The 15,522-nt window shown below is 41.1% G+C and overlaps 1 protein-coding gene across 2 annotated transcripts in view; it reads left to right on the top strand.

The window, feature by feature from the left end:
- HEG1 (heart development protein with EGF like domains 1) overlaps positions 1–15,522 on the top strand; it is a 132,894-nt gene that overhangs the window by 76,384 nt on the left and 40,988 nt on the right. For both annotated transcript variants that reach the window (XR_008911132.1, XM_056793572.1), the window contains exons 8-10: positions 5,890–6,006; positions 8,237–8,356; positions 12,116–12,219. Coding sequence is in view for 1 of the 2 variants with exons in the window: in XM_056793572.1 (XP_056649550.1) it covers positions 5,890–6,006; positions 8,237–8,356; positions 12,116–12,219 (341 nt within the window). In the remaining variant the exon portion in view is untranslated. The remainder of the gene's footprint in view (positions 1–5,889; positions 6,007–8,236; positions 8,357–12,115; positions 12,220–15,522) is intronic.

The following is a 15,522-nucleotide window of genomic DNA, read 5'->3' as shown; positions in this document are numbered from 1 at the left end:
GATTCCACTCCCTCCAAAGTAATTGAATCATATAGCCCCAGAACTTACAGGTCAGAAGGGAAAGGTGAAGACACATAGGCTCTGATTTAGAGTTATCAGGAACATTAGGGACCCCTGAATCCAATCTCTTTATTTGAAAGAGAGTTCTTCCATGGATCCCAGCAACCTATAAAATCATACACTAAGGCAGAGGGGGTTTCAATCTTTAGTGCTGGAAATTATGGTTGCTTGAAGTATGCTAGAGGGATCAAAATTATCTCCTGTTCAGAGGGCCATAGAGTTAGAACTGAAAAGACATCAGAGGCCATCTGGTCCAATCTCCTCATTTAATAGTTGAGGAAACTAAGATCTGGAGAGAATAAGAAACCAAAGTCACACAGCCAGTAAGTGGCAAAGGTAGGATTTGAACACAGGTCTGACTCCAAAATCCAGTATTCTTTCTACCGAAAATTATTTATTTATTTAAAAACCCCTTATCTTCTTTCTGGAATTGATACTAAGTGTCAGTTCCAAGGCAGAAGAGAGCTAGGCAGTTGGGGTTAAGTGACTTCCTCAGGGTCACATAGCCAGGAAGTATTTGAGGCAAATTTGAATGGGTGACTTCCCATCTCTCAGCCTTATTCTCTGTCTGCTGAGTCACCTAGATGCCAGCCCAGGTAGCTTTGTAAGTTGATCTACATTGGCAGAGGGAGTTTCTTTACTTTGGAGCAGATGCACTGTTAAATGTTTAACAATTGGCTCTTCCTGCCAGAAAACCTGTATATGCCATGTGCTTTTAATTGGCATTATTAACATTTAATTGGCATTAACATTCTTATATTCATTTTCTTAAATCTGGACAGTCACACACACACAAAAAAATGAATTCAGCCCTGATTTATAGCATTTGATGATTTCCAAAGTATAAATGCCCACCACTGAAAATTTAACAATTGGTTCCTACAAGCTTGTAGAAGGTGGCTCCTTCACACCCCTTTTGGGGAACTCTCTCTACTGATGAAATACAGGGCTAGACCAAAATCACGAAAAAAAGGTATGTAACCTGTGGATCCACCGACTAATAAGAAAGGTCATGTAATCAATCAATAACCTTGTTTTGTACAATGACCATTTAATTACCTAAGGCTCTTTTGCAGAAAGTTTGAAACAAATATTGTATTTCATTTGATTCAATTCACTAGATATTTATTGAGCACTGACTAGGTTCAAGGTACTGTGCTTGGTCCTGAGCATTTATTGTTCTATCCGTGATTTCATGGCTTTTGGGCCCTCCTGGTGTGGAATCCTCATCTGTAAAATGAAGGGGTTGGATGCTGATCTCAGAGTCCCCTTCAAGTTCTAAAGCCTTTGATTCAGGTCTTCTGGTTTCCAAAGTTAGCCCTCTGCCCACCCTTCTCTATCTTGTGCTGCCTTGCACGGAATTTACAGTCTTCTGGGCTGGCTCTGCAGTTAAAAGCAGGATAAAGCTAATTGTATTATTTTTTATTGAGAAAGAGCGAGTGAGGTAGGCTAGTCTTGACTTGGTTTACCAAGCTGTTTCATCAGGAAAGGACAAATTCACAGTAAATAAGTAAAATGACATTTAAGATGTTTTTTGGATGAGGAGAGAGGAGGGAAGTTGAAAGAGACATCCTCTGTAATGACTAAATTAGGGAGTGGAACTGCCCCAACAACTGATGATATTTGATGGATCAGTCGTCTGGAAGTCTGACTTGATCTATTAGGGGCTTGCAGCTGTTGCCCCACCTCACTAATAATGGACATTTGTAGTAGGGAGTAGGATGTGGCATCTCATCCTATGATCTTTCTCCACCCCTAGCTCCCATCCTACCAGATGGTGTGAGTGGAGGGCAATATAGTTACTGATAAGGGCCCCAGTAAAGGGAAAGCATATGGTGAGAGAAAAGGATGAACTGTTGCAGGTTATAGTTCTTTTCCTTCCTCCAAATTTCCCTACTTCTGTTGAGAATGCCAACATCTTTCTATACCCTTCTAGTTACTCAGGTTCAAAACTCCAGAGCCATCTTTAATACGTCCTTCTCCCTCTTCTTCTCTTCCCATTCCCCACTATTTGCAAAGTCTTTTTGATTTCACCTTCACATTTTTTGCATCCATCCTTTTCTCTTCACTCTCATGACTGCCATCCAAGTCCAGGTCTTCATCAGCTTCCTCAATCCCCACTCTTCTAGTTGCTGTCTTTTGGATTCTTTTTCTCAATCGTTTTCATCCATTCTCCTCACTTCTATGATTGCCACCCAAGTCCAGGTCTTCATCAACTTCCTCAATCCCCATTCTCCTCTAGTTGCCGTCTTTTGGATTCCTTTTCTCAATTGTTTTCATCCATTCTCCTCACTCCCATGATTGCCACCCAAGTCCAGATCTTCATCAACTTCCTCAATCCCCATTCTCCTCTAGTTGTCGTCTTTTGGATTCCTTTTCTCAATTATTTTCATCCATCTTTTCTCCTTACTCCTACAATTGCCATCAGAGTCCAGGTCTTCACCAGTATTGGAGCGGGCTCCCAATTGGCTTCCCTGCATCAGGCTTCTCTTTTCTGCAATCCTTCATCCATAAAGCTGTGAAATCTTTCTAAGAAGATATGACTGTCCTTCTCCAAAGACTTCTGTTACTTGCTATTTTTATCCTAGTGGATAAAATATGCCCCATCAACCTAAGGCTTCCCACAGTCAGGATTCAATATGCCTTTCTAGTTTTGCTTCACATTATTCTCTTTCACAGATGGTGGTCTCTAACCAACTGGACTATTAACTCTTCTGTGAATTCAGTATTTCATTTCCCACCTGTGGGCATTTTCACAAGTGGCCTTTCCCCATATCCTTTATGCCTGGAGTCTATTCTCTTCTCCCTATCTGTCTCATAATCCTTCCTCTTCTCCCAAGGCTCAGCTAAGGTATCAGGGAGACATTGGCACAGGACTATCCAGTGTAGTGTGCCCACATCAAAGAAGGCACTGTGCTCTATGAGCAAAATAGAATTGCCATAGCTCGAAAGAAATGTGAGATTGGAAAATTGAAAGCCATCTCTATCCTCTATGCTCATTGGGACTATTTGTGCCCCATCTGTGGTAGATCCATGTGGGCTTGCATTAGTCTGATCAGCCACAGTTAGACACCTGGTTCACTGACCCCAATATAGTGATGTCATTTTGGTCCTCTTCAAGTACAAAGGATAACAATGGACCAACCAATCAACAGACCAGCCTCCATCAGAGAGGGTCCATCATCTTTTGGGTGTTCCCAATGGCTAACACAGTGCCTAGAACATAGGAAGTACTGTCTTGAATTGAATTGAATTATATTTAATTGTGTACATGTTATGTTCCTCTCATTGAACATGAGCTCCTTGAGGGCAAAGAATGTCTTATCTTTATGCTCCCAGTGCCTAGCATGTCTAGCACATTGGAAGTATTGAAAAAGTGTCTTGAATCGCATTCAATATACCTTATTGTACCTACTTTGTGATCTTTCAATAAAACAGAAGCTCCTTGAGATCCAGCATAGTGCCCTACTCATAATAAGGTATTTTTTTAACCTTTAAAAAATTGTGAATTCCAAATTCTTTCCCTTCCTCCCTCTCCTATCCATCCATGAGAAGGCAAGCAATTTGATGTAGGCTAGACGTGTAGTCATGCAAAATATATTTCTACATTAGTCAGATGGTAAAAGAAAACACAAACCCTCCAAAAAAGAAAGAAAAAGAAAGTTTAAAAATTAAGCTTTGATCTGCCCTGAGATTCCATCAATTTCTTCTCCAGAGGTAGGTAGCGATTTTCATCATAAGTCCTTCAGGATTGTCTTAGGCCATTGTATTGCTGAAACATAAGCTCTCTCTCTTTATTAATGCTTACTTTTTGTCTTAGAATTGATAATAAGTATGGGTTCTGTGCAGATAGAAAATTCACAATACCTGAACTACATTCCCAGCATCCTCATTTTACACAAGGATGCTTAGAAGATAAATTTGGCTGAGACCCATGCTGCAGGGCTCTTTTTTCGGGGCTTGTGCTTTTGGTAAAGTGCTGCAGGTGTGAGTCTCTGTCTCTCTTTGCTCTGCTCACTTGACTGAAAGAACCTTTTTTCTTTTTCCTCTTTTTTGATTTAGTATTAAAATCATTATATATATATATATGTACATATATATATATATATATTTATTTATTTATTTAAATACTAGGAGTTCCAAGGCAGAAGAGCAGGAAGGGCTAGGTAATAGGTGTTAAGTGACTTGTCCAGGATCTCACAGCTAGGAAGTGTCCAAGGTCAAATTTGAACTCAGAACCTCCTGTCTCTAGGGGTGGCTTGATCCACTAATCACTTAGCTATCTCCATAATAAGCTCTTAATAAATGTTTATTGAAAGATCTGGGACAAACTTGAGGGACTTCTGAGAAAGAATGCTATCCATTTCCAGAGAAAGAATGTCTGGAGTCAGAATGCAGATGAAAGCATGCAATTTTTCATTTATTTATTTGGGTTTGTTTTGGAGTTTTGGTTTTATAAGATTACTCACAAAAATGAGCAACATGAAAAAAAATCAGGTATAAAAATTAAAAATTGAAAAGAAGTGTTTTTGAATCAAATTAAAATGATGAGAAACAGTTTCTGTGATATATTTTAAAATTTAATTTAATTTTTAAATTTTTTCCCATGGTTACATGATTTTTGTTGTCCCTCTCCCTTCTTCCCTCCTTCTCCCAAAATTGACAAGCAATTTCACTGGATAATGCATATATTATGTGATATTTTTAAAAAATGCTTTCATTTATTTATTTTTTTTAAAGATTTTTCCATGCTTACATGATTCATTTTCTTTCTCTCCCCTCTTCCTTCCCCCCTCCCAGAGCCTAAAAGCAATTCCTCTGGGTTGTACAACTGTTATCACTTGATACCCATTTCCATATTATTCATTTTTGCTATAGAGCAATTTTTAAAAGCCTAAACCCCAAATCACATACCCATATACATGTGATGAGTGTTGTCATATGTTTTGTTTTTGCATTTCTACTCCCACAGTTCTCTTTCTGGATGTGGATAGTGTTCTTTCCCATAAGTCCTTCAGGAGTGTCCTGGATTATTGCATTGCTACTAGTAACAAAGTTCATTAAATTGGATTGCGCCACAATGTTTTACTTTCTGTGTACAATGTTTTCCTGGTTCTGCTCCTCTCACTCTGCATCACTTCCTGGAGGTTGTTCCAGTTCACATGGAATTCCTCCACTTTATTATTCCTTTGAGCACAATAGTATTCCATCACCAACATATACCACAATTTGTTCAGCCATTCCCCAACTGAAGGGCATCCCCTCATTTTCCAATTTTGGCCACCACAAAGAGCGCAGCTATGAATATTCTTGTACAAGAATTTTTCTTAAAAAAATTTTTTTTGAGGCTCACACTTGACATATCTTATTGATCCGTGGTGATCCTAGCAGGATTCTCCAGATATTACAGAGGCCTCTTTCTTACCACCCACATTCTGAACATTTTATTTCTTTTTCCATTTGGATTCTTTATTTTAATAACACATTTCCACATGAGTTTTCTGAAGTTATAGGATCCGTATTGTCTCCCTTCCTTCTTCCCTCCTCCCTTCCAGAACTGACAAACAATTCAGGCTGGGTTATCCATGTATTTTGCAAAGCATGGGCTCTGAAGGGGACAGATAAACATTTATTCCCCCATCCCTACTACCCACACAATCCTCACCTCTGGCTTTGCCGTGTAACCTCTGGGAGTCCACCCCATCCTGGTGTGCCCCTTAGTGAGTGAGGACCAGAGATGGGAGGCACTGCTGCTTGGGAGAACTGATATTTCTATTAGCACCACACCTAAATTGTTCATCCTGAATGATTCTTGAAATCTGGTTTTAGCCAACAGATGCGCCCCGAACCCCTGTCTTCACGATGGGCAGTGCATGGTGGACTCCACTGGTCGTGGATATCGGTGTGTCTGCACTCCTTCGTGGCAAGGCGATGACTGCAGTGTGGGTAAGCGCTAGGGCTGCGGCCAGCGACTCAAGCATCTGCACACCCCACTGATACTCTCTTTGGTGGACACGTTCACTCCAAGAGTGCAGACTGCACTGCTTGTCTAGCCTCAAGACTCTTGCTCACATCCCATGTCTTCCTCTATGAGTGAGGATGCTGGGGGGAGGGGGTATAATCAAGGACAGAGAATAATCATTTATTTATTTGTTTGTTTGTTTATTTACTTATTTATTTATTAAACCCTCACCTTCCATCTTGGAATCAATACTGTGTATTGATTCCAAGGCAGAAGAGTGGTAAGGGCGAGGCAATGGGGGTCAAGTGACTTGCTCAGGGTCACACAGCTGGGAAGTGTCTGAGGACAGATTTGAACCCAGGACCTCCTGACTCTAGGCCTGGCTCTCCATCCACTGAGCTACCCAGCTGCCCCTGAAAATAATCATTTATATGGCAATCTCTAATTGCCTTTCAGATATTTCAACCTGGATGTCCAGTAGCCATCTTAAACTCAATACATTCCAAACAGAACTCATTATCCTTCCCCTCCACCTTCCCCATGTCTTACCTTTCCTGTAGAAGGCAACACTGTTCTTCCACTCAAAGTTTTGCCTCCTACAGAAGCTTTCTCCAATCTCTCTTAATTCTAGTGAGCCCTCTGTGGAAGATTTCCCATTAATTATGTATATCACTTGCTATATAGAGATTTGTTTGCGTGTTGTCTCCACTTTAAATTGTAAGTTCCTTGAGGGCAGGAACTGCCTTTTGCCTTTTAAAAAAACAAACAAACATTTTTATCATCATGTAGAACATACTTCCAGACTGGTCACTGCTGTAAGAGCACACCCAAACCCCCAGTGAGCCCCTAACTACATGGCGGGGAAAGAGGACTCCCACAGCTCTTTCTCTGAAGGGGAGAGCGCTTCTGGGGCGTGAGTCTTTCAGGACCGCAGAGCGTCGCCAAGTTTCACAGAGAATCCTCCTACAATGTTTTTTGCCTTTTCTTGTTTTTGGACCCCCATTGTTCAGCTCACAGCCTGGCCCATCGCAGGCACCCGATAAACGTGCACAGTGCCAGCGAGGTGCCAGGCCCTCTGCTGAGCGCTGTTTACGAATGTCATCTCATTGAATCCACTCCTTAATGTTGTGAGGTAGGTAGGAAGGAACCTGAGGCAGGCAGATGGTAAGTGACTTGCCCAGGCTTCTGCAGTCACTTAATACTACCAAGGACCACTTTTGAATGCAGATTTTCTTGACTCCCTTCCCTTTTCCTCTCTTCTTTTCTCCCTTTCTCCCTCTTTCCTCCCTCCCTTCTTCCCTTCTTCCCTACCTCCTTCCTTCCTTCCTTCCTTCCTTCCTTCCTTCCTTCCTTCCTTCCTTCCTTCCTTCCTTCCTTCCTTCCTTCCTTCCTTCCTTCCTTCCTTCCTTCCTTCCTTCCTTCCTTCCTTCCTTCCTTCCTTCCTCCCTTTCTCTCTTCCTCCCTTCCCTTTTCCTCTCTTCTTTTCTCCCTTTCTCCCTCTTTCTTCCCTCTCTCCCTCCCTCCTTCTCTGCCTCCCTGTCTTCCTACCTTCCTTTATCTCTTAGTTTCTCTTTCCTCACTCTCTTTTCTCTCTGTCCCAATCTCTGTCTCTCTTTCTCTGACTCTCTCTCATTATTTTTCTGCTTCTGTTTGTCTGTTTTTCTTTCACACCCCCCAGCAACCCCTGGCAGAATGTCAGGAGGCCAGGGCAACATGAGTTTAAGGCCTACCTTTGGCACATACTAATGGTGTGACCCAGAACAAATCACTTAACATCTCAATGCCCTAGGCCATTCTCTATGATTATATAATGCGGAGCAATTGCTAACCTGTATGGGTAGAGGGAGCTTCCTTCTTGGGGAACTCTGTAAGAGAACCAATAAAATCACGTGTGTGTGCACGCATGCATGTGTATGTGTGTATGTGTGTGTGTGTGTGCAGGCATGCATGTACTTGGGAGAGTGTACACACACATGATTAGAAATACAGCACTTGGAGAATCTGGCTCAAATACCAGTGGGGGGTTTTTGGTATGGAGTGGCAGAATTGAAGCCATTTTTTAGATTTGCTTTTGAAAACTATCCTTAGCTTCTAAAATGAAAACAAGGACTGACCTCAATAAGGGAGCCTTTACCAACACAGTACGTGGTGATCTGCTTTATGTTATCATTTCCAGCCTTGACTTAACATGCTATTCCTGCCTTTTCTCTTCAGATGTGAACGAATGCCTGTTGAACCCCTGCCCACCTCTGGCTATATGCAACAACACCCAGGGATCCTTTGTCTGCAGATGTCCTGCTGGGCACCAGTTAGAAAAAGGAATCTGCAACTTGGGTAAGAGATTTAATAGCCCTTGTTAATATCTTTATCTGGATTTGTTCTCTGAGGTAGCCAGGTGGTGGAGTGGCTAGAGCACTGGACTTTGAGCCAGGAGGTTCAGAGTACAAATCCTGCCTCCCATACTTCCTAGCTGTGTGTCTTTGGGCAAGTCTCTTTGTGATCTTTTAGGCAGTTCTTTAGACTATAAGTTGCCTTTCTCCCTCCCTCCTTTGTCTCTCTGTTTCTCTCTCTCTCTTTCCATCTCTCTCTCCATCTCTCTCCCTCTCTATCTCCCTCTCTCTCTCCCTCTCTCTCTTTTTCTTTCTTTCTTTCCTCCTTTGTTTCTTTGTTTCTTTCTTTGTTTGTTTCTTTGTTTCTTTCTCTCTTTCTCTCTCTCTCTTCTTTCTCTTTCTTTCTCTCTTTCTTTCTTTCTTTCTTTCTTTCTTTCTTTCTTTCTTTCTCTCTCTCTCTCTCTCTCTCTCTCTTTCTCTCTCTCTCTCTCTCTCTCTCACACACACACACACACTCTCTCTCTCTCTCTCTCTCTCTCTCTCTCTCTCTCTCTCTCTCTCTCTCTCTCTCTCTCTCTCTGTCTCTCTCTGTCTCTCCCCATCTCTCCTTCTCTCCCTTTCATAGAGTCACACAGTTAGGAAGTGTCTGAGGCCATACTTGAACCCAAGTCCTCTTGACTCTAGATCTGGTACTCTATGCAAGGTGCTACCTCGCTGCCCCAAGACTATAAGTTTCAAAGAACGGCCTGACCTATATTTGTGTAAGGAGGTTCTATACCTGCATAGTTTCCTCTATTCATTGAAACCAAGGTCCAGGCCCCATTAGTATCCTCCTCGGGAAAAAGATTTGAACTTTTGAAATAAGAAGAATCAAACACTCTTAAAAGCCAAGTTAAGCGTTTGTAGTTATAAGCACAAATGGGGAAGAGGGCCCGTGGGCAGGAAATAAAATGTCACAGAAACACAGAGTATCAGAATTGAAAAGGACCTCGTCAGTAATCCAGGCCAAACCACCCCTGAAAAACCAAAAGAATCTTCACTAAAACATACCCAACGGCCAGGTCATCCAGCCTCTGTTGAGAACTCCGAGGAAGAGGACCTCACTGCCCTCTAAAAGCCACCCTTTCCACTCATGGCTAACTGCTATTGTTTCAGTTTTTCTTAGCCTCAATCCTAAATTACCTCTTGGTAATTTCCACCCATTCCTCCTGGTTTGTCCCTCAGGGACTAAATGGAGTAAGTCCAATACCTTGTCCACATGACAGCCTTTCAAATACATGTGCAGAGCTATCATGCTCATGGTCGAGTCTTTTCTTCTCAGGGCTAACCATTTCCAGTTCTTTCTACCACTCCTTTTAGGGCATGCATTAAAGGCCCTTTACTTTCTTTTTTTTTTTTAAACCCTTCTCTTCCATCTTGGAGTCAATACTGTGTATTGGCTCCAAGGCAGAAGAGTGGTAAGGGCTAGGCAATGGGGGTCAAGTGACTTGCCCAGGGTCACACAGCTGGGAAGTGTCTGAGGCCAAATTTGAATTAGGACCTCCTGTCTCTGGATTGACTCTCCATCCACTGAGCCATCCAGCCACCCCCATCCCCCCTTTTACTTTCTTGATTGCTCTTCTCTAAGGTTTTCAGCTGGAAGAGGCAAAAGGGCCATTTAGGTATTATCTTTGAGACCTTCTTCAAAAGCAGAATGAATGAAATCTGAGGCCTTCTCATTTTGGAGCTCTTCTCTGATCGAGAGCCCCTACTGTTTGATAATAAATGTTTTTCTGTGATCAGCCTCTTGGCCAGCAACATCCATGTTCTTTGTGATCCCAGGGATGGGGGCGGGAAAGGGGAGAATAAAGGCAGCTGGCGATTGTCCTGGACCTGTGTAGCCTGCACAGAGCGCTCGGAACATTGGCGTCTTAAGAGAGCCGGCTCATCCCATTAGCAATCATCGTTCCATTTCCCAGCCATTTCATTCCATTGTTCTTCAACCCAGCAGAGGAACATGCAAATTAGCCTGCGCCCAAGTGGACTCATTTGGCTGAGGTTGTTTTCCAAGAGCTCCCGCTGCTTGGAAGCCGACTCCACTGAGCTGTGGACAGCCAGAAAGATGAAGGATGCGTTAAATAAGGATTAAGGGCTTCCGGCGTCACATTCGCGCTAGAAAACACTTTCCCTCTCTAATCCCAGGACCCCTCGGTTTAGGTCAGCCCACCGACAGGTCTCTGCCTCCCCCACCTTTTTTCCTTATTTTATTTTTCTTATTTAGATAGAAATGCATGCTATTGCTCGATTCTTTGTTTCTAAATAAGCGCATGCCAGCCAGAACGAATGAAAAGATCTTGAGAATCAGGCAGCGGAGTATCTTTATCTTCCCTCCCTCCCAAGAATGACGGCATCCTAGAATTTTAGAGCTGACGGGGACCTTGAAGGCCATCTAGGCCAACCTCCCTCCTTTTACAGGGAAGGAAGCAGAATCAGTGATGGCAGCCAGTCAGGGACAGGACTTGAAGCCAGGACTTCCTGGCTCTAAGCGCCGCTCTTTATCCAGCAGAAGTTTTAGGTAGATTGTTTCATGATAAAGCCGATTCAGCTGGAGGTGGCAGCGGCATCACAGTGATCACTAGTGCATCACTAGAAATAGCTGGCATTTCTGTAGCCTTTCCTTTTTGCAAAGGATACTAGCAGGGAGGGTGACCTAAGATTTCCTTTTTGCATGGCTCAAATTCCAGGACAGATTAGAAGAGGAATTGGGAAAATCTAGAAAGATGCAATACTTAGTCGGAGAGGAAAGGAACTTGTCAACTTTAAGACCCAAACTAGGTTTTTATAAAGACCTTCAGGAGTATATAGCTCTTGCCTCAGACACTTCCTAGCTGTGTGACCCTGGGCAAGTCACTTGACCCCCATTGCCTAGCTCTTACCATTCTTCTGCCTTGGAATCAATACACAGTATTGATTCCAAGAGGGAAGGGAAGGGTTTTTTTTTTTTTTTAAGAGTATATAGGGAGGGCAGGGAAAGAATATGAATCTTATAACCATGGAAAAATATTCTAAGTTAATTAATTAAATAGAATTTTCCAAAACTAAAAATAAAAATACCCCCCCCCCAAAAAAGCAAAAGAGTATATAGCTCTTTCCTCTAAAGAAAACAACAACAACATGGAAAGTCTTTTATTTAAAAAAAAATTGGTCTTGGATGTACCCTACTGCTTATTCAGCACCCTCTTTTTCTTCCAAATGAAGATTTTACTCTCATTTATCTTCTCAATGTGGTTTCAAGAGAAGCAAAAATGAGTGTTGCTCTATACCAGGGTATGATGCTAGGGTCTATAGAAGATATCAAGTTTATTCTTTGTTGTTGTTTTTTCTTGGCATTCCAGATGAGGTCAAATTTGACCTCAGCTAGTTACTAGCTATGTGATCCTGGGCAAGCTAGTGAATGAATGAACCATACTTGCCTCAGTTTCCTCATCTTTAAAATGAGCTGGAGTAGGAAATGGCAAAACCTTCCAGTATCTTTGCTGAGAAAACCCCAAGTGGGGTCACAAAGAGTGGGTTCCTGTTGAAAAGACTCAACACAAATGTGAAATGTTGCATGTACAGAGTGTTATTAGTTTTCCTTAATTGTTTTATTTTGCTATAAGAAACCTCTCACAAAATGAGAATATTCTGTATATATATATACATAATATAAAATAAAACACACCAATAAAACATAGGGAAATAAGGCTGTTGGGCCAATGAATAACTGTCATTCTTTTATTTTCAGTTAGAACATTTGTGACAGAAATTAAATTAAGAAAAACTTTTACTAATGCTACAGTTGAGAAACATTCTGAATTGCATCAAGTCGAAGAAGAGATCGTCAAAATGGTGAGTTTCTGAAGACGGACCCCAGTGGCCCTTTCTGAGTCAGTCTTGAAACTGGAAGGGATCCAAGAGATCATCCAGTGAATCCTGGGTCAAGCCTCCTCATTTTATAGATGAGGAAATAGAGACACATATCTTTCGTTATGGATAAAATATTTACAAAACAGGTTTAAAATAAGTAACATTTAATTCAAATTGTTGAGCTGTGGTTAGAATGCTCAATTTCTAATTTTTTAAATTTAAATTTGATTTTTAATTAAAAATTTTTTTTGTTTGGAGAAGGAGAAAAGTTCTTAGCACAAATGTTTTACATAATTTGTACCAAAAAAAGAAAAGGGTGGCCAGACACTGGTGGCACTACTACTAAGTGTGTTTAAAAAAAAAAAAAGCTTTTAAACTGGAGAGATTTCTGACAATAGCTTTCCCTCTGTATTGTGTACCAGAATATAAATGATACAACTCTGACCCCAGCGTTCTGAATAAAATGCTAATTTTTTGGGGGAAAAAACAAGTGTTATGCCCAGGGTCACACGTTTAATTATCTGAGATAGGATTGTGAACTTGGATCTACCAGACTCCACGTGCTTGGCCCTCTGTCTGCTGCCCATCTGTCACTAGAGCACATTTCTCTTGGATCAGGAGTCATCCCAGTGACCATGGACATAACTAGCCATAGCCCTTGTCAGTATCCTTGCCTATTACATGTTGAAGTCAAGCGTGTTATGATTGAATAGGACTTGATCACAATGCAAAGCCACGAGTAAATGTTTTTTTAAAGACAACAAGGTTTGCTTTTTGGATTTGGAGTTGTAGGTATTTCTTTAAAATCATGAAAGAGCTTTACTAGTCATGAATCTTAGAATGCTGGGCCTAGAATAAATTTTGGAGATCATTCAGTACAACTTCTATTGCGTTACATATAGATTGGGGAAACTACGCCTTTGAACCTCATTTTGTTGGACTTACGGACCCCTTTTAAATTGTGAGATTGGAATTTGGGATGAGCATCAGAGCTTCATTTTATGTACTGATGAACAATGTCTACATGTCTCGGTCTTCACTAACTGGTCTTCTCTCTGGGTTATATTTCCTCTAACGGGCAGAAATACATCCACAGTGAAGCATCCTTCATAGATCCATTCAGAAGGGTGAAATGTGTCAGGAAAGACTATTCTTCTCTCTTTTTTTTATTTGAGCTTTAAAATTTTTTTTTATTTGAAAATTTTTGTTTAATTAATTTAGAATATTTTCCATGGTTACATGATTCATGTTCTTTCCCTCCTCTCCTCCTAACCTCCTCCAATAGCCAATGAGCAATTCCACTGGGTTTTACATGTGTCATTGATCAAGATCTATTTCCCTATTATTGATATTTGCACCAGGGTGATCGTTCAGAGTCTACATCCCCAATCATATTCCCATTGAACCATTTGAGCAAGCAGTTGTTTGGGGAAAACTATTCTTAAAGCAAGAATGGGAACCAGAAAATTCTAATTTTGGTTCTGTCATTGACTTGCTTTCTTTCCTTTGCCAGTTTGCTAAGCCTCTCATTGTGGTACTGTCTTCATCGGCAAGACATGCTGTACTATTGCAGAAGGATGCTGGGAGGAATTATGAATAACCCTTGATTGGGAAGGAAAAAGAGGCTAATGATTCTTTGTCTCAATTACTCAGAATCATTTGCTTCTTCTCTCTCTGCCTACTCTTCTGCCATTTTTTCTTTGTAATGATTTAATTCACACACATTTAATACTTGATGGTTCACAAAGGACTTTTTCAGTGCGGTAGAATGAATAGAGGGCTGGGCTTGGAGTCAGGATCTAACCTAGGATCAAATTCTGCCTCTAATATAGACTAGCCGTGGGGCCATGGGCAAGCCTCTTCATTTCCTCTTCTGTTAGAATGAAGATATCAATGCTTGGCGCACCTGCCTCAGAGTGTTCTTGTAAAGATATAACATACTCTAGAAATGTCAGGTAGCTTCTCCATTGTTACTATCATCCCTTTCTTGTAGCCGGGGAAACTGACTTATTGGACCATCAATTTCAGGTCTTCTGACCAGCCGAGTCCCGCCCTCTCCCCGCTATACCATGAGGCCTTTTGTGCAATCGCCAAAAGAAGACAGAGAGAGATGGGAAAAGCAACTTAATTTAGTGGGAAATGTGGTTGGAGTTGTATCAATCAAAATAAGTTATAAGAACTACCACTTCCTTTCAGTCTTGTGTCCGCATGCCACAATAGATAAACAAGAGTCGATTTTATTTTTTGAATTAGGACTATGTTGAGTTTAATATGACTTGATTGCTATGCAGAAGCATGAGTACAATTTTTTCAAAGATGACAAAGTTTGATTTTTGAATTCTGGGTTCTTTTAAAAAACAAAACAAAACTCTTACTTTCTATCTTAGAATCAATACTGTGTATTAGTTCCAAGGCAGAAGAGCAGTAAGGACTAGGCAATGGGTGAAGTGACTTGCCCAGGGCTACAAAGCTAGGTAGCAGCAAAGGTCATATTTGAACCCAGTACCTCCTGTCTCTAGACCTGGGTCTCAATCCACTTAGCCACCTGGCTGCCTCCTACATTAAACTCTTTATGAGTGCCTGCGGGCATGTTCAACCCTCCTTTGTCAGATTCAAGTAAGAGTGAAGTTCATGAGATTCCAAGAGCGCCACCCTTAAATTCCTGCTCCCTCCCTCCCTTCTCTCTGATTGTCTGCTTTTCATCACACACACTCCAGTTATGAGACATCCTAACTTTCCTCTTTCTTTCTCATTTCCTTCCTTCTTCCTTTTTTCTTTCCTCTCTTAAAACAAACAAAAAGAAGCAAAACCACCTTCAATCTTGAAGTTGTCTTTATTCTCTTTGTGATCATTTAAGATAACAGGATTTTGAAAAGATACTTAAATCATCTCCTCTTACTAGAATAACATTTTGTAAGTACTTCATCATCATTTGGTCCCTTCCTACTGTTCTAGATTTACCTTGTCTCTTATGTTTGTGTCTCAAAGATTCTTTTCAGTTATGGTCTTTTCATTAGGAATGCTTTGAAGTCCTTTGGCCTAATAAAGGTCATTTTTCCCTCTCTAGGACTATATTTAGTTTTTCAGAATAACAAAAAAACTTCTTTTCCCTTTAGAATCCAGAATTTTTAAATTCCAAGATCTTCTCTTCACAGTTGCTGCAATGCAGCCTTTGTGGTCTTGACTGTGGTTTTTTGGTACTTGAACTCTTTTTTTCTGCCTGCTTTTAGTAATTTTGTGATGACTCAGAAACTCTGGTTTTGTCTTGAAATTCTTAGATGTTTT

The sequence above is a fragment of the Monodelphis domestica genome, chromosome 4, assembly GCF_027887165.1.
Source record: "Monodelphis domestica isolate mMonDom1 chromosome 4, mMonDom1.pri, whole genome shotgun sequence".
NCBI lineage: Eukaryota > Metazoa > Chordata > Mammalia > Didelphimorphia > Didelphidae > Monodelphis > Monodelphis domestica.
The sequence above is the reverse complement of the archived record's forward strand: the minus strand, read 5'-3'. Positions and strand labels throughout refer to the sequence as shown.